Consider the following 22,669-nt stretch of genomic DNA (forward strand, 5'->3'; position numbering starts at 1 on the left):
AGAGTGGTGGTGGCTGAGATGGTACCTGAGGGAGGGGCTGGGACTGGGGCAGAGCAATCTGGAAGCAGACTAAGACTATGGCAGGTCAAGAAAGGCCAGAGACAATGTGCAAGCCAATGCCTGTCCCCAGGAAGCAGGGCTGGACGGACATCCTCTGAAAGGGTGTGTCGCAGGCTGGCCCTGCGAGTCAGGTCCAGGTCCTCCACCTAGAGTGGAGAAGTGATTTGCGTGCCCTGTCCTGACTGTGCCCTCTAATTCCTGGCTCTGGAGCCGGTGCACAAGCTTCAGCTGGCATTATTAATGTACAAACGGCCTCTCCTACATGGTACAGCCTATCACCACCATGCAGAAACGAATCGTGGAAAGGATAAACTGTGGCCAGGACATCGGGATCAAGGGTCAAATGTGTCCCTTCTTGCATGGTCTGCAGAGAACACTTTGCCACACAAGCTATTCAGTTCCTGAGTGGACTGTAGGGTTAGCAGCGGTGCTGTTCCCCACACCCAGTGACAGGGCAGACACACATTTTATAAAGTAGATAGTCACCAGAGGGAACTCGGTGACGAAGTACTCTGGAGAGACAAGGCAGGTGCGGGAAACACACAGGCTGCGCCACTTTTCCTAGAGACACCACTGGCGGCTGGAGGAACTTAGCTGAAGGGAATCCCAAATGACACCAATGAGCAAAGTGGACGTGGCAAAAGTAATGACCATACACGATACAGGGAACACAGGGGCCACTTACAGATTGTAGGGGTCAGTGTGCAAGTATTACCCCTCTTCCTGAAGGAGCGACATTATCTAACCCCAAACAGGACAGGTAAGATGTCTCTGGGAAGAGTACTTGCCACCATGTCAGACAACCTGAGTTCAGTCTCTGGGACCCACGTGGTAGGAGAGAAGAGACTCCTGAAAACTGTCCTCTGACCTCTGTGCGCGTGTGTATGCATGCACACACACAAGAATGTCAAGAAAATCAAAACCGACTTCAAACCCATCACTTCCCAAATCCTCACGTGAAAGGAACTCATACAGAAATCCCACAGCACCGAAAGCAGAGTGCCCTCGGCAAATTTCTTATTCTTTATTTCCTGAATAGGGTCTTGCTACGTAGCTTGGGCTGGCTTAGAACACTTGATCCTTCTGCTCAGCCTCCTGAGTGCTGGGATTAGCAGTCTGGGCCACTGTGCCTGGCTCTTTCATTCTCTAGCTACCTCAGCTTCTCCATCTATAATGGAGATAACAGTGTCTCCCTCTGGGTGCCTGCTAACAGGGGTTCCAGGGTCCCTGTGGATATGAGACACAGCTCTTCCAGACCACAGACCCACACACAGAGTCCAGGGCACTTCAGCTGGTCCCCAGGTTCCTTATACCACGCAATATGACATAACGCTCCGTGGCTAGACATGCTCTCTAGTCTGGCCTACAATGACAAGAAGACAATTCTAGGCATGCCCAGCACAGACAGACACACTTGTTCCCAACACTTCCGATCCTTGGTGGTTGAACGCACAGAGGTAGAACCTGCAGAAATGGTGGCAGGGGTAGGGGTGGGGTGAGGAGGGAACCTGACTGTTCCACTGTTCACGGATATTGCTTAAAAGCCACATGATACAACATCTTCATCACACCCACGTCTGGTCCGCATCCCACCAGCGGCATCTTGCCTGTTAGTACCTGGTCTAATTGATGCCAGATGTGCGACGTCACGTGCACACTCACCTTTCTCTGTGAGGGACCAACCCCACGTCCTTCCCTGCTCTGCCCGCCCTACCCTGCCCAGAGCTTACCATTTGGAGCAGGCAGCTCAGCTGGCAAACGCCTCCCCTCCTGGCTGTCTCGCTCCACTTGTCTGAGTTAAGGGCTGCTGGGGAGCCATTCACCGACTGATAGGAGGCACAAGCCCTTCTGTTATCTCTCCCAGCCCTGAAACAAACTCAAATTGCCTCATAACAATGCATTTGTGGTCTGGAAACGCTGTGTCTTGCAGCGACCAGGGATAGAGATGAGCTGGCTGGAAGCCTGGGACTGGAGGGCACAAGGAGGCATGGCTGTGGGCGTGAGGTAATGGAGGAGACAAACGGGACTCTCAGAGGACACGTTTTGTTGTTGTGTGTGGCGTATGGATGTATGTGCACATGTATGTAGGGGTGTGTGTGCTCGTGGAGGCCAGGGACTGACATGACATTTATTTCCCTATTTCTCTTCTTATCCTTTGAGATAGGGTTTTCAGTAGATTGGCTCACTGTGTTCACCAACTGGTCAGCACAGCTGGCCACCATGCTCCCAGGATCCTCCTGTCTTTGCTTCCTAGGGCTAGGATAACCAGTGTGTGCCACACTACCTCTCTTTTTTGGTGGGTGCTGGGGATTCGAACCTGGGTCCCCATGCTCAGCTAGCAAGCATTTTTCCTTTTGAGCATTTCCCCAGCCTAGGACACACAGGTGTGTGTGTGTGTGAGAGAGACCTCCTGGCACCTGCTCCCCTTTTACCCGTGGCACAGTAGGCGCTGTGACAGAATGGGTACGCACAATCCTGTAGGGTGACTGCATCTGTACCTTGGACCCACCCTGCCAGCTCCTTGCAGATTGCCACGCAGAGGGCATCGTCCATCTGTTTGGTTTGGCAGCAATGGCCGAGTACTAAGGTCCATGGCTGCACAGGAGGCCGACACCTATGAAAGGTGAGATAGTGCCTGATACATCCCGTGGTCAGCCTGCAGCACAGACCCTTCCTCCTTCCCTGATCCCCAACCATCTGGGGAGAGCTGTCAACAGGGCTGTTTCAAGGACAGCAGCAATTTTGGCACAGGCTGATCCTACACCACCTCCACCCACACTGAACATCCAACAGAACTGATAAATAACCAGTAAGGAGCAGACCCACTGAATCACACTATGCATGGCTGACATTTCATTAAATACTTATTTTTGTGTGGCAGTTCCCTTCCGTATTGTGAAGCCAACACACACCCACATTCACACACGGTTTCTCCTTCCTTCCCTTCCTTCTATAACCTTGGAAGAGCCACAGCCACCAACTTTAGTGCCACAGTTATCAAGGTTTCTATCATCAGTCAACACGTCGTGTGCCCCAGGGACACGTTTGTGACTAAGGCTGGGACGTCAGACTTACTGTGGCTCACACCTTGAGGTCAGAGACCTAAAGACAGAAAAGGGTGTTAGGTCCTAAGAAGCCACCAGGAGACCAGAGTTCAAGAGGATCTGTACTCAAGTCCCCAGAGCCTGCCAGGGGCTCTTCCAACCCTATGTCCAGAACTCATGAAGCGGTGAGCACGCCCAACAAGAAAGGGTTAGGGACTAGAGATCTAGCTCACAGCAGAGTGCTTGTCTCAAATGCGTACAAGACCCTTAATAAGGAGGGAGGGAAAGAGGAATGAAGGACAGGGAGGGAGAGAGGGAGGGAGGGAGGGAGGGAGGGAGGGAGGGAGGGAGAGAGGGAGGGAGGGAGGGAGGGAGAGAGGGAGGGAGGGAAGGAGAGAGGGAAATAGAGAGAGGAGGGAGAGAAGAAGAAAGAAGAAAGGGAGGGAGGGAGGGAGGGAGGGAAGGAGGGAGGGAGGAAGGGAGGGAGGGAGGGAAGAGGTAAGAAGTTCTGTCTGGCACTCATGCTCCTGGCATTGGTAGGTGGGGGCTAGGGAGACAACAAACACATCCTCCAGCACAGACTGAACCCACAGTCAAGAATGGTGTGTCCCGACAGTCTAGAGGGCCTGGTCTTCTCTAAGAGCATGGAGGCCCAGCAAGCCTCTGGCCAGAGCTCTCAGGTCAGCCTTGGTGACAGCACCTATAAAGTGGGACAGTCACCAGTGTGACCACGGTCAGCTTATGGGAAGAACACCCAGGAAATGAGGGTCCCGACTCATCTGCAAGGAGGGGCTGAACACTTGCCTTTGAAGAACCGAAGACATTTCTCTAAAACTAGATGTGACTGGTCTCAGCCTAGAGATACCTGGGCCAAGGTCAGTGACAAATGACGTGGAACAGGGACAATCCAGCCTGCCCAAACCAAACTGCTCTGCTCCACAGGCAAGGGCTCTGGGGAACACGATGGGGCTGTCACCCCACACGGCAGCTTCCTGCTCCAGCTGTCACTGCCTTACATGTGTTTTGCTGGTTTTACAGACCCTCTGGCCTGATGCACACACTCCCCTCCAAATCGACACATTTGATGCTAAGCAGGTGTTTCAGGATGGCCTCCCATCTGTCCCCAGCCTGTCACTCAGACAGCACTGTGGTCAGCAGGGCCATACCTGGAGATCGTTGGCAGTCCCCAAACTGTCCCCGTAGCCTGGCAGCTCTGCCTACAGCACAGGTCCAGGCTGGGACCCTCCTTGGCATCCCATCAGATTCTCTGGATGTGGCTGGAGTCCCCTCCTCAGCCCTCCTTCTGCCCCCACCCTCCAATCCTCAGTCCCTCCTCCATGGTGGCCAGAGAGCCACCAATCTAGTTCCACCATACTCTGCAAAAACCCTGGACACACTTGAACAAACCAGAGTCTATGTCAGCCCTGCAAACTCCTGAGTGACTGTCACCTGTTACCAACCTTGTCTCCCCGGTTCTTCCCTCAGCCAGGCATGCTCTGGCCTAGCCATACCCAGTCCTGCCCCAGGACCTTCGATCTGGCATTCCTCTTGGGAAGACCTTCTCTACTGTATTACTTTGGGATGATTCTTCGTCTCTGCCAGAGTTTGCTGGGGCATGCCTGTGTAGCTTCTCCTTCCTGATTTAGCAATTGGCATATCTTTTTTTGTTTGTTTGTTTGTTTTATTTATTCTCTATGACTGATCATTAGCTCAAGGGGCAGGAAAAGGGTTTTTGTTTTTCGTTTCTTCTGCATCCTGTGTCTAGATGACAACCCGGTAAGCAAGCTCTCAATAAACTCCTGGCGTGTGGGGATGGGCAGCAGAGTTGGTGAGGGGAGAGACCCCAGACCCCAGACCGTGGAGGCCTACGGGCACTGGCCCAACAAGGGGCCTGCAGGTGCCTCAAGTCTGCCTCTTTGCCTTGCTCGTGCGAAGTGTGGTTGCTGAATTTAAAGGGTGCTGTGGCAGGAGCAGGCCTGCACAGGGATAAATTAGAAGGCCAGGCACAGCAAGGCAGAGGTACAGGTCATCCTCTGGACATGAGGCAGGCCAGACACAGGGATGGGGCTCAAGGGGAAGGAAAGGGGTGCAGGGGGAGGTGTCTGCGGCCGCTAAGCATTCCAGTGGCACGCATGGGCCATGGGATTTAATATGATTCTAAGGAGAGTTCTTTTCTGCGACACAAGACTTATTACATAGCTTAGGCTAACTCCAAATTCAAATCCTCTCTTGTCTCCCGAGGGATTACCGGTGTGTGACGCCGCAAGCAGGGGGAGGGGTTCTGTTCTTTCAAAAATTGAAAATAAAACAAGATTTTATTTTATTTGTGTGCGTCTTTGTATGTATGTATGTACATATATGTATGTATGCACGAGTGTATGTGTGTATGCCTATATGAATGTGTGTGCATGTATGTGCATATGTATATGTATGCTTGTGTATACATGAATGTCTATGTGTCCATGAGTGTAGCATTTGTGGGGTGGTCAGCCCTTCTGGAGTTGGACTTGCAGGCCTGCCTTGGTTTCTGGGAGCTGAGCTCAGGCCCTCCCCTTAACCAACACTAAATCATCTCTCCAGCTCCAGGAAGTTTCCTCATCTGCTGTCTGGAGCCAGAATTCAGGCAGTCTGTGAACTTGGGAGGGGGAATTCACGTTTGTTTATTTTTTTTAACCCCTAACTAGCATTCCCTACAATCCTGAGGGAAGGGTACACACTTCAGTGACAGGACTGGGGACTCGATCATCACTGAAATCAGGGACATCTACCTATCACGGGACAGTCATTGCAGACACTTAAAATATCACCCCTGGTCCCAGACCTGCCCACCAGCAGCAATACAGCCCGGATACACGTGTGGAAGGAGACCCACACCAGTTTATAAAAACGTTGGCTTCCTTTGTGACTCTGGGCGTTTTCTTCCACAAGTCAAAGTGGCGTCCAGACGTGAGTGACTTCTGATTAGGCCATCCTAGGATGCAGGTACACCTCCCCCTTCATCTACTTCCTGCAGTGGGCATGCAGGATAATGGCTTTACCCGTACTTTAACACATACCCAACAGAAGGTAAGCAGGTCCAGGAGTTCAGATCCCTCCTCTGGCACCTACAGTGACAACTTGGACCTGTTGTCCCTGAGTTTTGGGGTATGGGCCTCCTGGTCTGAGTGGCAGAAACAATCCCACTAAGCTGGGGGAGCTGGGGGTCCCCGTGAACAGTTATGAGAAGGTGGCCTTTGACTAAGTCCAGGCTGCTGTAACTATTACACGTGACGTGCCCCAGGCCTGAAGTCTTCAGGTTTTTGGCAGACAGACCGTCTGGGCTGTGGAGGCAGAGATGGAGCCCCACAGTCTCAGGCTGCAGCAAGCTCCTCTGAGTCTCGCAAGCAGCTCTCTTTCACTCGGGGCTGCTGCTCACGAGATTACTGTGCGGCTCACTCTGTGTTCGCATGGTGAACTGCCAGAGAGCAGGATAAATCAACTTAAATCAGTGTGGTTACACTCTGGATGGCCACACAGGAGTGTTCCAAAATGAGACAAGTGGAGGCCGAGAAAAGATGGGGGATGGTTCCGGTCCAAGGAGCCGTGGGTATGAGAGTGAGGGTCCGAGGCTGTAGAAAAGCCCCCCGCCACCCCCACTGAGAGGCAGGCCTCTGCTGCCTGCCTTCCTTCCCTCCCTGTTGTGGAGACAGAGTCCCTTGTAGCCCAGTCTGGCTGGGAAATAGCTGTCAGTAAGAATGACCTTGAACTCCTGATCCTCCTATGCCTCTACCTTCTGGATGCTAGAATTATAGACAGACATGTGCCAGCCTGCTTGGTTTACGTGGGGCCGAAGGCTAAATCCAGAGCCCTCAACACAGCTCCCGACCATTGCTACATTTCCGTGGTGGACATCTGTTTTCCTTCCCTGCCCGGCACGCATTCAAGTACTCATCTTTGTACAGCTGGGGCTGGGTAGGGCGTGCTGACAGACACCCGAGAAGAGTGGGGTGGGTCAGGAAAGTTCCCAATGGCAAGGCGCGTGAACTGTGTTTTAGGCAGAGGCAAGTGCAAAGGTCCCAGGGCAGGACCGGCCGTGCATGCTTAAAAACCAGCAGAGGGGACCAGGGCCTCAGCATGATCAGAGTGAGAGGCAGCGGGAGATGTGAACGGGCAAGCCCACCGAGAAGGAGCTGTGGATCTATCTGAAGAAGTCAGAACAGCCAGGGGACGGTTTAACCAGTGTGCCATTTTTTTTCATTTTTTTCCCCTGTTGTCCTCTTTGGAGGGCAGGGGTGCTTAGTTAATCATCAGGGCTGAGCCCATTCCTTCTAGGCTCCCACACACACACCTGCCTCTTCCTAGTGAGGCTGTTGCTATGGAGAGAGGGTTGGGTTGTGGATGACCCCAGGGCATTAGGCCAAGGCTGGACGGAGGTGCAGGGGACCTGGAGGGTGGCTTGTTTCTAAATGAATGCAGGCTTCAGCCTCCCCTGCAGGACTCAGGCAGCAGTAGCAAATGACAGGGCCCATTCATTCCCTACAAACCTAGTTAGCAGGGAAGGAGTTCCTAGCATCAGGGAGAGGCCCAGGCCTGCTGAGTCATCATCAGGATAACCTGGCCTTGACCTCTCAATCCTCCCTCAGCTCTCTGAGTGCTGGGATTGTGGTGTAAACCACCACACCTACATGCACTGCTGGGGAGCAAACCCAGGGCTTCCAGACAGACATGCAGACAGACAGACATGCAGACAGGCAGGCATGCACACTTGCATGCACATGTGGGCACACACGAGAGGGAGAGGGAGAGGGAGGGAGGGAGAGGGAGAGAGAGAGAGAGAGAGAGAGAGAGAGAGAGAGAGAGAGAGAGAGAGAGAGAGCGAGCGCAGAGGTGACTGGATGTCTTCCTTATTTGCTCTCCACTTCACATACTGAAGTAGGGTCTCCCACATGAACCCAGAATTAGCCAATTCTACCAGCTTGCTCCAGGGATCTCATCCTCTCCTCTTGATACTGGTACTATAGGTGGGCTCATTTATCCTGACCTTTACCAGGGTGCCAGGGATCTGACCACTAGGCCATCTCGTCAGCCCTCTGAAGTGCAGAGGATGTGACAGAGTAGGGGTGGAGAATCCACAGGACCCTTTACAGCAAGGCTAGAGGATTGGTCAGCAGCAGGTCACATCACCTCAGGGGCTGAAACACTAATGGACCCCTCGAAGCTGCTCCCAGGGCATCTCACCGATGGTCCTTTCCCATAATAACCAGTTTGTAAGACCCCCCCCCACACACACACAAAGAATCCGCAGCTGAAAAAAAATGTCCTAAGCCAGTGGCCTCCCAAGATTGACAGAACGCTAAAACGGCAATCTTCAAGAAAAAGAAAAGCTGGGAGGTTTCTAACAAAGGGAGGTTTCAAGAGGAAACTTCCCCAGCATATCCGTCAAGGAGACATGGGGTGGCAGTCAGGTGCCACCATGGAGACAGAGTCCCAGTGCAGGCTGGTGGGCGCATGGCATTTGCAATTCAAATACTGGCTGCCACTGCCGTCAGGGACGGGGTTTTCAGAAATGAGGAATAACTCTTGGGAAAGTTTGCATTCAATTATAACATCGTATCCTGTCACGTCTAATGCTGGGAAACCTGGAGCATATTAAAATGCTGCCAAAAACAAAAACACCAAAACCCAACCCAACAACCCTCCTTTATTCATAGACAAAAGAGACTCAGGTTCAAGAATCAGAATAATAAGCATAAGAAAATTCACGCAGATGAATGACTTGGTGGGAAGTGTAGAAGCCAAGTGGACTGCAGAGCAGCCACCAAAGTCCCTTGCTTCAGGAAGCAGCCAGCATCCTTTGTCACTGCCAGAAATGCTTTTATGGATTTGGTCCATAGGGGGCGCTGTGCTCCCTTGAGAAAAAGGCTTGCAATTAGACGGCCTAATCTCTCCCCTGGGTGAGCTTGGTGTAAGTTAGCCTTGTGGTCACAGAGTTAAAAACCAGTGGGCAGGCATGGAGGCACACAGCTATGATCCCAGTACTGGGGAGGTAGTAGTACACATTGCAAGTTCAAGGCTAAACTGGCTACAAAAGACCTTGTCTCAAACACCAAATAAAATGTAGAGGTGCTTTGGACATCAAAGCCTTTCTTCTTCTGTCCCATTCTACTGAAGTCAGGCCCGAGGGTGGCACTGGAAGGGAGGACAGCAGCCTGTGGGAAGTGAACATGTGAGCCATACTGTGTCTCTCCAGATATCTGCTCTCACCCTTGGTCCCCTCTCTCATCCCTAAGACCTGCTTTCATCCCTGATACCCCTACTTATCCCTGATAACCGCTCTCATCCCTGGTACCCTGGCTTCTGTGATCAAATTAAGACAAGGTTACAGTGGGTCAGGGTACACTCCAGGTGAGTGCCTGGAGAATTTGGACAGAGATACCTGGAGCTGAGAGCCATGTGAAGACAAAGACGGAAATGGAGAGATGTGCTCACTAGCCACAAGGCGCTAGGATTTGGAGACCTGAGGAGATGGGAATAGAAGCCCCTTGGAACTTCAGAGCCTGACCCTGGGGACGGAAGATTTGGGACATCTGGCTTCCAGAACTATCAGAGGAGAAGCATCTCTTACGTTCCTGGGCTGTGACACTTGTTTTCTGCGATGCTAGGAACACTTGGTGTGGCCCAGGGACACTGTCAGGGCTCAAGTGAACACCTCGACCACCTACGCCACACACCTAGTGCTCAGGGCACTGAGGGCAGTCACACCTGCTTCCTCCACCTTTTCCTTATTTGTGTGTGGTATATATATGTGTACATATGTGTAAGTAAGTATGGAGGCCAGAGACCAGTGTCATGGGTCTTCTGTCCTCAATCGCTCAGCTTCTCCCCCTTTAACTGTTGGCAACATTTATTTGTATTTTATATTTGTGTTTGTGTGCATGTGTGTGTGTGTATTTGTGGAGACCAGAGGACACCCTGCAGGAGTTATCCAACCTGCACCCTACCTCCCCGCCATGTGGGTTCTGAGGATCAAGCTGAGGCCACTGCACCAGGCTTGGCAGCAAGTACCTTTACCTGCTGAGCCATCTTTCCTGCCTCTACCTTAGTATTTGAGACATCTCTTACTGAACCTGAACCTCCCCAATTGGCTAGGCTGGCTGGCCAATGAGCCCCAAGGAGGCTTCCCATCTGTCTCTCCAGGGTTCATGAGAGGCGCGTGCTCCATGTCTGGCTTTTTATAGGGGACCCAGGAATGAAACGCAGGTCCCCATGCTTCAGTGGCAAGCACTCTACTAACAGAACAATCATCTCCCAGTCCACGCGTCCTCTCCCTCACAGGGCCTTTCTCCTCCGGAGTTTGTGGGACCCAGTCACACCATCCTTGGGGCAGTGCACATCATGGGCATGGGGCGACTTATCATGTCCTAACACTGCTGTACTGAGGCTCAGGGAAGAGTCCCAACTCGGTCACAAGTAATGTTAGAGCTGGAGCCCAGTGCCTTTCTTATACAGATCTTAAAGGTATTGAAGAAAGGGCTTAAGGTTTTAACAAGATTGGTTTCATGTGTATATGTGAATATGTGCATGTGTATATGTGCACTGCATATATGCCTGGTGCAAATGGAGGCCAGAAGAGGGCACCAGATCCCCTGGAACTGGAGTTACAGATGATTGTGAGCTGCCATGTGAGTGCTGGGAACCAAACCTGGGTCCTCTGCAAGAGCAGTAAGTGCTCTTAACTGCTGAGCAATCTCTCCAGTTCATTTTGTTGTTCAAGATGGTTTCACGTAGCCCAGGCTAGTCTCAGACTTAATACATAGACAAGGATAGCTTGAACTCCAGATTCTCCTAGTATCCTCTGCCTCCTATGGGCTGAGATTACAGGCGTGCCACCATGCTTGGCTCAGCTAAAGGACACTGAGCTCAGTACAAGAGGCAGATGTGATGGGGAAGGCCAGACCCCTGTGCCGGGAGGCAAGTCCCTCAGGGGGTCTTTACTGCTGAAGAGCCCAGACTCTAGGGGGCAGATGGAAACTCTGCTGTCACAGGACAGGCAGCGGGGTGATGTGCAGCTGGACTGGGCAAGAAGGGCTGTGTGTGTGTGTGTGTGTGTGTGTGTGTGTGTGTGCGCGCGCGCGCGCGTGTGTGCACACGCTCAAGTGTGTCCCTGTGTGCTTGTGTGCACTCAGGGGAGAGGAAGCCAGCAGCAGACAAGCAGAAGGGAGGCCAAGGGCAAAAAAGGCTGCCATTGTGAAGGCGGGGACAGCTGCACCAGGCCCCGAGAAGCGTCCAGGACAGCTGAAGTCTCTCCTGCGTGTGCAGAAAGATCAAAGAGGTGATGGGGTGGGCTGCTGGCTAAGGAAGGGGCACGGGAAGCAATCCACGCACCCACTGTAGGCCAGGAGCTCTTGGGCCTAGGAGACATAGCAGGGAAGTCAGCACAGACAGTCAACAAGCCATGTGGGAGAAAGAGTTAGAGGAAGCAAGATCCAGGGCAGGGAGCCTGTCAAGAGGGGGAAGGTAACAAACAGGGGAAGGCCAGATTCACAGATCCCGGCTGGGTGGTGCCACGGCTCAGAAGGAAAAGAAACCGTGTAAGGAGATGAGGAACCGGGGTGTTCACAGAAGGGTTCTCTGGGGACACCGGAACACAGATGGGGGTGGGGGAGTTGCAAGCAAGTCATGAGAGTTTTTTGAAGATTCTGTAGACCAGTGGTTCTCAACCTTCCTAAGACTGTGACCCTTTAATTCCCTTCCTCATGTTATGGTGACCCCCCAACCATAAAATTATTTCTGTTGCTACTTCATAACCGTAATTTTACTACTGTTATGAACCATAAGGTAAATATCTGCATTTTCTGATAGTCTTGGGTGACCCCCGTGAAAGGGTCATTCGACCCCCACAGAGGTCACAACCCACAGGTGGAGAAGCATTGCCATAGAGGAAAAGTACGGAGGCCCCAAGGTGTGTGCCCGATCCACTGACTGAGCAACAGGAAGGAACCCCTGTGGGTGGAGCTACTAACAGGGATGGGGGAGGCCAAGATGGACAGGAGGGGCAGTTCCTAGGGACCCCACGGCAGCTGTGAGGGTCTCCATTCTTAGCAGACAGCAGCAGAGGTCCTGATGGCACACCGCACTGCTCGCTGTGTGGAGGATGGAAAAGGACCAGGAAGGAGAGACCTTGAGGATGACGGTGGGACAGAGAAGCCTGGGGGATGGGATGGGGAGAAGGTGGAGGGGCTCAGACATGTTTTAGGAAGAGTAGTGGGGGGAGGGGTTGGTGGACTGACTGTGATAGGAAGGATGAAAAATTAAGCCTGGCTCTAAGGACTCGGCCTGAGTGAACGGAAGTTGGAAGTGCTAAGGGAGAGCCAGCGAGCAGCTCTAGTGAGGGGAACAGTGAATAAAGAGGACAGGCTGGGCATCGTGGGTTTGACACATGGGGACCCCAAGAGAGATGCCAGCGGGAAGGCTGGGCATGGTGGGTTTGACACAGGGGACCCCAAGAGAGATGCCAGCGGGAAGGCTGGGCATCGTGGATTTGACACATGGGGACCCCAAGAGAGATGCCAGTGGGAAGGCTGGGCATGGTGGGTTTGACACATGGAGATCCTAAGAGAGATGCCAGAGGGCAAATTTGGCACTTGAGTTTGACACATGAGGACCCTAAGAGAGATGCCAATGCGCAGGTGGACACAGTCTGATGGGGCTCACAGTAGGACAAGGAGGTAGGAGAGGGGGCGGTCACAGAGGGAAAGTAATATGGGGGGCGTCCTTCTGACTTGAAGCCTCTTCAGGGCCATATGCACACATGCACACACGTCTGCCTTTATGTAGCAGTGATTGTCAGGGTGCTTAGTACCAAACCCTCCACATGCTGGCCTCTGCAGGTATTAGCACACCAAGGCTACAGGGTGGCGACCACCCACAGTCAATAATGGAACCTAAGTCCTCAGTCGGTGTCCTTCCCCAACTCTGTGAGAAGAATGAAAAGAACTGGGCTACATAGTACAATCTGAAAACAGCGCCTGTGGTCGTTTAAATGTAATTGGCTCCCACATCATAGGGAGGCAGCACTATTAGGAGGTGTGGCATTGTTGAAGTGGGTGTGGCCCTGTGGGAGGAAGTGTGTCACTGTGGGGGTGGGCTCTGAGCTCTCTTATGCTCAAGATACTCCCAGTGTCATAGTCCACTTCCTGTTGCCTTCTGATCATGATGTAGACAGCCACATGTCTGCCTGCATGCCGCCTTGCTACCCGCCATGAGGATAGTGGGTTGAACCTCTGGATTGTAAGCTGCCACCTCAAGTCAATGGTTTCCTTTATAAGAGTCGCCGTGGTCATTGTCTCTTCACAGCAATAGAAACCCTAAGTGAGACAGCACCCCGAGGAGAGTCTGACAGAATGCGAGCATCTAACGAATGGTTTGCTCCAGGTTCCCCGGAAACATTCTAGAACATGTGTTGGGGGTGCACCACCATTGCCACTACAGTCTAGCAGCCATGGGACCATGTGGGGTTGCTGAACTCATATGGCTGTATGAAGAGGGAAGACCTTAGCTGTATCTGGCTGGTAGAAAATGCTGGAAAAGGCTCTTTATCCCCCACAACAGTATCTGGAAATCTGAGTTCTGTGCTCCAGTCTCCCTACCTCCCCCAGAGCCCACTGTGTCTTGTTAGGGATTTACGCTGGGGACATGCAACACAACCAGGGCTGCTGGTGGCTCACCCTGGGTTGAGGGGGCCAGGGACCAGGAACACAGGAAAATGATGAACAGGCTGCGGGTGCTTATACAGGATATGCAAGCTTCTGATTCGACGGGAGCCATAGCCAGAAACTTGCATTAACCAGTGGATGTTTATCGTGCTGAAACCCAGCACCTTTGGCTTCAACCCTTGTCTGTCCCTCACAAACATGGACGATGCAGACGCAGGCTAAGGTGACTGAGCAGTGAGCCTGCTGATTTTTTAAGAGAGGCGGGACAGGAGTGGCGCCAGAAGACTACAGGACCAGTGACCGACAATAAGCCAAGCACGCTGTCAAACTCAGCCACGAGGTAACACACACAGCCTGGGGGAGACTCAGCTGTCAACAGGGGCCAGAGGGGTCCTCAGAGAGAGCCAGGCTCCTCGGATCCCTGGGAAAACGTGTTGAGATGAGGACATGAGAGGACCTCATGTCATGACACCTGACATTTGTGGCACAAATTACATGTTGTCCCACAGAGACTTCATAGTCTGCGTGCTTCAAACATCAACCCATTGCAGTTAGTGCTAAACCTTCATTAACAGTGTGGGCTGGGGTGGGGCTCAGTTGGTAGAGTGCTCCCCTAGCATGTGGGGGCTCACACAGCACCACATTAACTAGGGAGGTAGAGCAGTTGGATCAAAAGTTCAAGTTCAGTCCTGGAAATACAATGATTTGGAGGAGCATATGCAAGTCTCTGTCTTAGAAATTATTTTCAAAAAGTGCTTTTTTCGTTTATCTTATGTGCATGAGCATTTTGCTTCCATGCACGAATGTGTACCATCGTGTGCCTGGTGCTCACGGAGGTCTGAAGAGGGCACTGGATGCCCTGGAACTGGGGTTACAAATGGTTGTGAGCCACCATGTGAGTACTGGGAACTGAACCTCGGCCCTCTAGAAGAAAGGCCAGTGCTCCTAACTGCTGAGCCGTCTCTCCAGGTCCGCCCCCCCCCCAAAAATTGGTTTTTTAAAATAGGTTCTCCCACAGCCAGGCTGTCCTTGAACCCCTTAGTGTTGGGAGGTTACATGAAATACTGGGTCAGCTAGTTTTCTTTCCTTTTCCCTCCTGCCTCCTCCATCCATCTCTTCCTCCCTTCATTTCTTCCTGACCAGCCTCAAACTTAGTATGTAGCAGAGGTTATCCTTGAACTCCTGAGCTTCTGGCCTCCATCCTGGGAGCTGGGATTACAGACTTGCATCACCAAGCCTGACTGTAGCTTCATTATTTTTCTTTAAACTGGCTCCATTAGCAGCGCTCTGCACTGTGAACATTGGCACCTGTCTTTCTCAGCTCAGCTGACCTTTTGGAGTCAAGGGCATCACTAATACAAATGGTTAAGGACAGAGGTGTGACTGAGAGTCTCCTCCCCACTCAGGATCTGTTTTCAGCAGCACAAAGACCTACCTAAAGGAAAGACTACATATCTCCCAGGTTCTTCTGTAGCCATGTGAGCCCACGGATCTTCATCCTCACCAGTGGGAAGTAAGGAGAAATACGGGGCTGAGCTGTGGACCAGATCCTGGATCAAGGCCACCAAGGCAGCAAAGGATTCAGATTGAGAGCCATAAGGAGCAGGTACCTCCATTCCCTCAGCCAGAATTAACCCTAACCCTAGAAGCCACATGGATGCTGGGTTTAACCTGACGTACAGCCAGATAGGACAACTGACCTTCTGTCCCTGGGGACACTCGGAGTATAAAAATAAACACATGTCATACAAATCTTAGCAGTGAGCCCCAGCCTCAACCCATGTTTTATATTCTTATTTTGAGATAAAGTCTCAATTAGTGAATTTGCCCCCGATGACCTTGAACTTGCCATCCTCCTGCATCAGCCTCCCTAGCAGCTGGGATGGCAGGCCTGGCATGATGACCGCCTGTTTTCCAGGTCATTCCTTTTCTCTGTTTCCCGTGTGACTCCGACATGGACTTTCACTCCGTCATCAGTTTCTGTTTTGATCATGCCACAAACTTCTCCTTTCAGGACTCGAACCCTTTGTGGGGCTGTGGTCTTTCTGCCTACCAGGTGACTAGGCTGACGAACACTTTTGGGGGCCTTACTATTCACCTGGTTTCCATGTTTACATTTCAGCCAGAGCTGTTGAGGACACGTGAACCATACCTGTCCACAGCCACAACATCTTCTTTGGCTCATAGCATTCAATTTAAAAAAATAAATAAATAAATTGAGCTTCTCAACATTGAGAGATTTCAATCAAAAAAACTTCAAATGCAAAGACAGTTGAGGGTTTCAAATTGGGGCTGGTGTGGGTATCATTTCTAGTCCTGAATGGCAGGTGCGCCCTCCAATAGACGCTGCCACCCTGCTATGTCCCCACCTAGCCCAATTCCAGCGAGTTCAGGCCTCCCAACCATCTAAAGCACTGACCTGCAGTGACCTCTAACAATGCCTTCTGTAAAGACCCCAAACCATCAGGGTCTGCACCCTCAAGGCTCGCCCATGTGGAGGAGCCAGTTCCTACAGCTGAACCCGCTTTTGGGATGGTTCCATGGTGGGAGGAGCATGGCATATAGGGAGAAGCACCACCCACTCCCACTGGGCATCCGAGGGGCTGCCCAGCCCCAGCCGCTGCAGGTCAGCTACAGGAGGTGCCTGGCCCCTCCTCACTCCTACTCAAAACAATGTCATAGCACTAAGAGGCAAGTAAGTCCCTGGGCTTGCAACATCTGAGCCATATTATCTGGTTTCACAACTGCTCAGGCTGCTTGCCAAGGTAGGAGAGTGTTTGTTTGGTTTTTTTAAATTCAAGCAAGTTCAGTGAGTTGAGTCTAGAGAATTTGGCAAGGGGGAGGTAGCTGGGTTGGGAGTATAGTGTGACCTCAGACACGAACCTAGTAAGTGGCCTTTCGAATTTGCCACAGAAGCTTTGTCAAGTAGGAACACAGTACATTCCACCTCTGACAGACATATGAGTGGGTCGAAGGTCTCTCACCATGGCAACCCTTTCCTTCGTCATCCTGGTTACTCCCACAATATACCCACGAGTCCCCATGTCTACTCCTCTCTAACTTCAACCTCAATATTCTGGAACCTTTTCTCAGGCAGATGGCTGGTCTCAGTCAAGAAAACAGTTCTGAACAGCTTTAGAAACAAGCCTCAAACTCATGCAGGGATTATCTTGTGGCCTCCCTGTCAGAGAATTCGCAATCTCCCTGGACTCCCCATTTTGTAAAAGCCCAGTTTCTTTGAGAAGGTCGTTTTCAGAACCCACTGCAGACACATCTACTTTCTACACATAGAAATGAACTTGGAACTTCAATGGGGGATGAAACCCATTCTGTAGGTGACCCAGACTTGATGTGGGATTCCCCTCTGTATGCTGTGAATACCATTGGTTAATAAAGAAACTGCCTTGTCTTGTTGATAGGGCAGAACTTAGATAGGCAGGTGGGGGGGGGAACTAAACTGAATGCTGGGAGAAAGGAGGCAGTGTCAGAGAGAAGTCATGTAGCCCCACTGGAGCCAGATGGAACTTTATCTGGTAAGCCACTGCCACGTGGTGATACACAGATTAATAGCGATAGGTTAAATTGATATGTAAGAGCTAGCCAATATGACGCTAGAGCTAATAGGCCAAGCAGTGATTTAATTAATACAGTTTCTGTGTGATTACTTGGGGGGGGGAGGTGGCTAAGCAACTGGGAACCAACAAGTGGCCTCCTTGCAACACAGACTTATGGTGGGTAGCCGTGCAGTATGGGCATCTCACCTAGATGCTCACTGAGGGCACAAGAGGCCACCTATCCATTGAGGAGACCCCTCAGCCAATACCCTCACCCTGGTCCTCACCTGTCCGGTAGCCTGTGCTGTTGAGGTACACGGCGAAGGTGCGGCTCTCGTGCTGTGCCTGCCAGGAGGGCGAGGAGCAGTTCTCGTTGTTGGTGTAGGTGTTGTGATTGTGGACGTACTTGCCCGTGAGGATGGAGGAGCGAGAAGGGCAGCACATGGGCGTAGTCACGAAGGCGTTGATGAAGTGTGCCCCACCCTGCTCCATAATACGCCTTGTCTTGTTCATCACTTGCATGGAGCCTGCAAGCAAAGGGCACTGGTGAGTCATGTGGTCTGCTAGCGGGGACCAACTTAGGGGGCTCCCAACCCTAAGCCTGGAGCTGCAGGCAGGCTTAGGAAATCCATGGGCTGCATGGGCCAGACCTCCACCTCGAACCCAACCAGGAAGGGCCCGGTCTCAGTCCCACTAGAGACTGTGTTGGATAAAAACCTGGTTTTAAGTATCTTTGTTTGTTTGAGATAGGGTTTCTCTGTAGCTTTGGGGCCTATCCTGGAACTAGTTCTTGTAGACCAGGCTGGCCTCGAACTCACAGATATCTGCCTGCCTCGGCCTCCCGAGTGCTGGCTGGGATTAAAGGCGTGCAGCTAGGACATTCCATCTGTCAGTTCAGGGCCGTGGATCAGAAGTTGAAGGGTTTCATCAAATAAAGACTCAGACAGAGCGAAGGAGGTGGCTCAGTTGGTATCATGCCTGTCGCACAAGCGTGAGACCCTCCCAGCACGCATGTGAAGAAAGCAGGTGTGGCACACCTAGGCTCATCTATAACCTTGTTCAGGAAGAGGGAAATGGGGGGCGGGAATAGAGACAGGAGGCTCTCATTGCTTGATGGCATCAGTTCTAGCCTGTGAGCTTTGAGTTGAGTGAAGGCATTACTAACTAGCTCATACTCCACAAAGCCCAGGTTGGCTTCACACCTGCCGTGGTGAAAGATGATTTTGACCCTCCTGCCTCCGTGTCCTGAGTCCTGGGATCACAGGCCTCCATCACTATTCCTAATTTATACCGTTCTGTGCATGAAACCCACAGACTTGTCACACTAGGCAAACACTGCCACCTGAGCTACATCCCCCACCTGTATAGCCCTGACTATCCTGGAACTCGATCTGTAGAGCAGGCTGCCCTCAAACTCAGAGATCCACCTGCCTCTGTCTCTGGAGGGCTGGGATCAAAGGCCTGCGCCACTATGTCAGGCACACAGTGGGGTGTTAAGCTCTGACTTTTAGCTCAAACGCATCAGGAGCTCTGGAGTTGGCCACACTCCGCAGCACACTCTGCAATGGATGTCGGATCACATGCATCTATCAGGTGCCGAAAGCCTCTGTTGTCGCCTGCTAATTGATCTGAGCTTTGGGACCACTGGCCTGTCCCTGAGGTGGAGAGCGGTGTCCATGATTGGCATTCCTAACACATGGGGCAATGTCTCGGGCTGGCTGGCTATTGCTAGCACATATGATACGCAAAGTTATTTTTCAAAGCGTCCCTTTCTGAACAGGAAGTACAGGTGGGGCACTTAGTGACAGGTGGGGCCATGGAGTGGGGAGGGTGGCAGATGAGAGCAGATGGTGAATGTCACCTTCACCAAGCCCTGGTGATGGTGTCCTGGGGAAGTGCAGGGTCACCATGCCTTTGACTCTTGGCTTTAGCAAGGGCCCCTTGAGGACAGAAGTGATCTCTTATGGCATTGATGGGATGCCACAGGCGTCTCACCAACCCTCAGAGATGTCCCCTTTGGGGGGCTCCAGGGGAGTGTGCTGTCCACACCTGTTCACACACAGGGACGGGGAGTGGAACTGTGACAGGCAGGTGGCCCTAACTGGCTTCTACTACTTGAAGCAATGTCAGTTTCTGGGAGCAGTAAGAGCCTGTTCTTTATAACACAGATCTGCCCAGTGGTATTAGTGGTAGAGTTCTGATGAGAACTGGGACAGAAGCTTAGCAAACACCATGGTGCAAGCCAGAATCTTCCACTCCTGCTATCACTGGTTGTCCACTGATACCTGGTGGGCCACATCCGATCAAGCTCTGGAAGTCCCTACCTTCCCTCCAGCTACTCAGGCGATATCTGGCGGCTCCTGGGCCAGCATTTGAATGCTCTGCCATCTGGCGAGCCTGCCCTTTCTTTTTGGAGCATATATCTACCACTGGACCTTGCCAGGTGATAGCCCCTCTCCCCAGGACTAGGATCACTGCTTTCTACTTGGGTGACACCCCCAGGATGTAGCCAGTACCCTTCCACTTTAACCCGCGTCTCACCATTCTGTAGCCACAGGACCTCTGCTTTGTCCACAAACCAACTAAGAGCCCCAGGCCTACTCTTTCCTCCGTGTAGAATATGGTTCCCAATACTCATGAAGCTGTACAGACACAGACACAGAAAGACAGACACATACACAGAGACAGACAGACAGGAGCAGACACATACACAGAGAGACAGATAAACACAGACACATACACACATACAGAGACAGAGAGAGAGAGTCATACAGGCATGCACACAGAGACAGACAGACAGACAGACAGTCTCTCTCTCTCTCTCTCTCTCTCTCTCTCTCTCTCTCTCTCGCTCTCTCTCTCTCGCTCTCTCGCTCTCTCGCTCTCTCTCTCTCTCTCTCTCTCTCTCTCTCTCTCTCTCTCTCTCTCTCATGCCATCTTCCTCAAAGGGTCCCAGTGGCACCTCCCCTAGCTATGGGCTCTCCTCCCTGGCCCACTGTTTCCCACCTTCCCTTTGGTTTGGGCTCGTGGCCCCATGCAGCCGTCTGCGACACTTCCTTCTTGCCCAGCATCCTGTCCATAGTTCCTGGGCCCCAGGACTGCCACACCCCCTAGCTGCTCCTGCATTATTTCTCTGCCATGGATCCCTTGTGCCATGGGTGAAATGGACCCTCCACGGTTCAGACCTCCCAAGAGAGAACTGAACAGCTGACAGCAGGGGCTCAGTGTCTCAGCATTTGGGGACCTAAGTTGGCTCCATAAGCCATCAGACCCCCTCTGGAGGCTCAAGAAGCACCCCCCCCCCAAAGCTGTATTGACACAAAGTCAACAGGGTTTGGGGCTGCCTCTTATGTTTTAGGGCTGGAAGCTCAGGAGGCTTCCATGCCCCCTTGGGAGCGCCATGCCGTCACCAGACCTGGCAGCTGCCATTGGGGAAGAGCTGGGTGGGTAGTCAGTTACAGGAGAATAATTCTTAGGGCCAAAATGACACAGGGGTCTGTGCAGAAAAGCACACACACTATGGCTCCCTTGCAGACAGTGACCTGCTTTACTGAAAGGGCCCAGTGTCGGGCTATAAAACCCACTTCTGTAATGGGAAAACACATGAGCTAATGGCTCAGAGGGCTAACAGCCCTTGGCTGGGAAGACACAGCCACACACAGGGGAAGGGGGCAGCTCTCATGCTTCATGTGAAGCAGCCAGCCAACCTAAACGTGGTCTGTCCAACATAAACCTGGGGACGTACAGATCAAAACAGGCATCGTTTTTTTCTGTGATCAAACCATCCCACCACACAGAGCCAAGGTGAGGTTATCCTAACATCTCTTGGTGTGAGTCTCCCCTCCCCCACTGAGGGTCTTAAACTTCAGGGCCCCCAAACGCCTAGCTGCCAGATGTGATGCCCCCACAACCCGCAACTGCTCAACCTTCTTGTGAACGCTGCATAGGGGCACCTAGCCTATCACTTGTGTGATCTGTGTGTGTGCACATGTGCACACTCGGGCAAGCCCGAGGTAAAGGACTGGTGTCTCCCTCAATTGCTCTCCACCTGATCTCTGCATACAGGGCCTTCACTGAACTCAAACCTCACAGGCTAAAATGGATGCCATCAAGCAATGAGAGCCTCCTGTCTCTATCCCTCCCCCATTTCCCCTTCCTGAACTAGGCTACAGATGAGCCTAGGTGTGCCACCTAGGCTTTCTTCACATGTGTGCTGGGGGGGGTGTCTCACGCTTGTGCGACAGGCACGTTATTAACTGAGCCACCTCCTTCACTCTGAGTCTTTATTTGATGAAACCCTTCCACTTCTGATCCACAGCCCTGAACTGACAGATGGAAAGCCCTGGCTGCATGGTTTTGATGCACTGTTTGCAAACAAGAGTCAGGGGCTACTGGGCTGGCAGATCACTAAGCCACCTTCCATCTCCCGACATGATGACATCTGCCTATAACCTCAGCGTTTGAGAGGGGGAGGCAGGCAGATGAGAGGCCACCCGCAAGTTCTCTCTCTCTCTCTCTCTCTCTCTCTCTCTCTCTCTCTCTCTCACACCCACACACACACACACCCACACACCCACACACCCCCCCCCCACACCCCACACCCACCCCCCACACACCCACACACCCACAGTGTTTGTTGATCTAGCATGGGAGATTGTCCGTCTCTGGCTGAGTTGGCTTGTGTTTACTTTATAGTATTGAGAGAGAACCCAGGCCTTAGACATCTGCACCGAGCCTCAGCCTCATGTGTTCTTGTAAAGACTTGAGTCAGAGCAAGGGCCACCCATGGGAACTTAGCAGTACCAAGGATTTCTTCCTTCCCTTTTATATGTGTGTGGACATGTGTGCAGCAAACACACTTGTATGTGGAGGCTGGAGGTTGACACTGAGTGCCCTCAGCTGTTTTTGAGACAGGGCGTTCCACTGAACCTGGGGCAGGCCGGTGAACCTCAAAGATTTCTGTCTTGGCCTCTCCAGTGCTACCTGGCTTTTACGTGGGGATGGAACTCCGGACTTCACGTTTACATGACGAGCACTTTTAACAACTGAGCCATCTCGCCACCCCAGAGACTTTCAGGATTGAAAACATGAGCCAACTTCCGCCATTCCTGGTGCCAAAGCAGTTCCTGTCCAATTCCTTCCCCAGAGGCCTGTTGTCCTGGGTTTGGGGTGGAGCGGGCACCACCCCATGCAATACCCCCTGGCACTTTGGATGATACCTAAGGAGATGATGCCCACCTATGCTTACTTGTTCTACCTTGTGGGTAAACAGAGTCTTTGAAGGCGGGGCCTCCTTGGGAAAGTGGTGGGAGGTAGA

General features: G+C 52.2%; 1 protein-coding gene across 3 annotated transcripts in view; it reads right to left on the reverse strand.

Annotated features, from left to right (window-relative positions):
* Sulf2 (sulfatase 2) overlaps positions 1–22,669 on the reverse strand; it is an 81,804-nt gene that overhangs the window by 25,647 nt on the left and 33,488 nt on the right. For all 3 annotated transcript variants that reach the window (XM_075963109.1, XM_075963108.1, XM_075963107.1), the window contains exon 3: positions 17,640–17,879. In XM_075963109.1, coding sequence (XP_075819224.1) covers positions 17,640–17,879 — 240 coding nt within the window. The remainder of the gene's footprint in view (positions 1–17,639; positions 17,880–22,669) is intronic.

The sequence above is a fragment of the Microtus pennsylvanicus genome, chromosome 2, assembly GCF_037038515.1.
Source record: "Microtus pennsylvanicus isolate mMicPen1 chromosome 2, mMicPen1.hap1, whole genome shotgun sequence".
NCBI lineage: Eukaryota > Metazoa > Chordata > Mammalia > Rodentia > Cricetidae > Microtus > Microtus pennsylvanicus.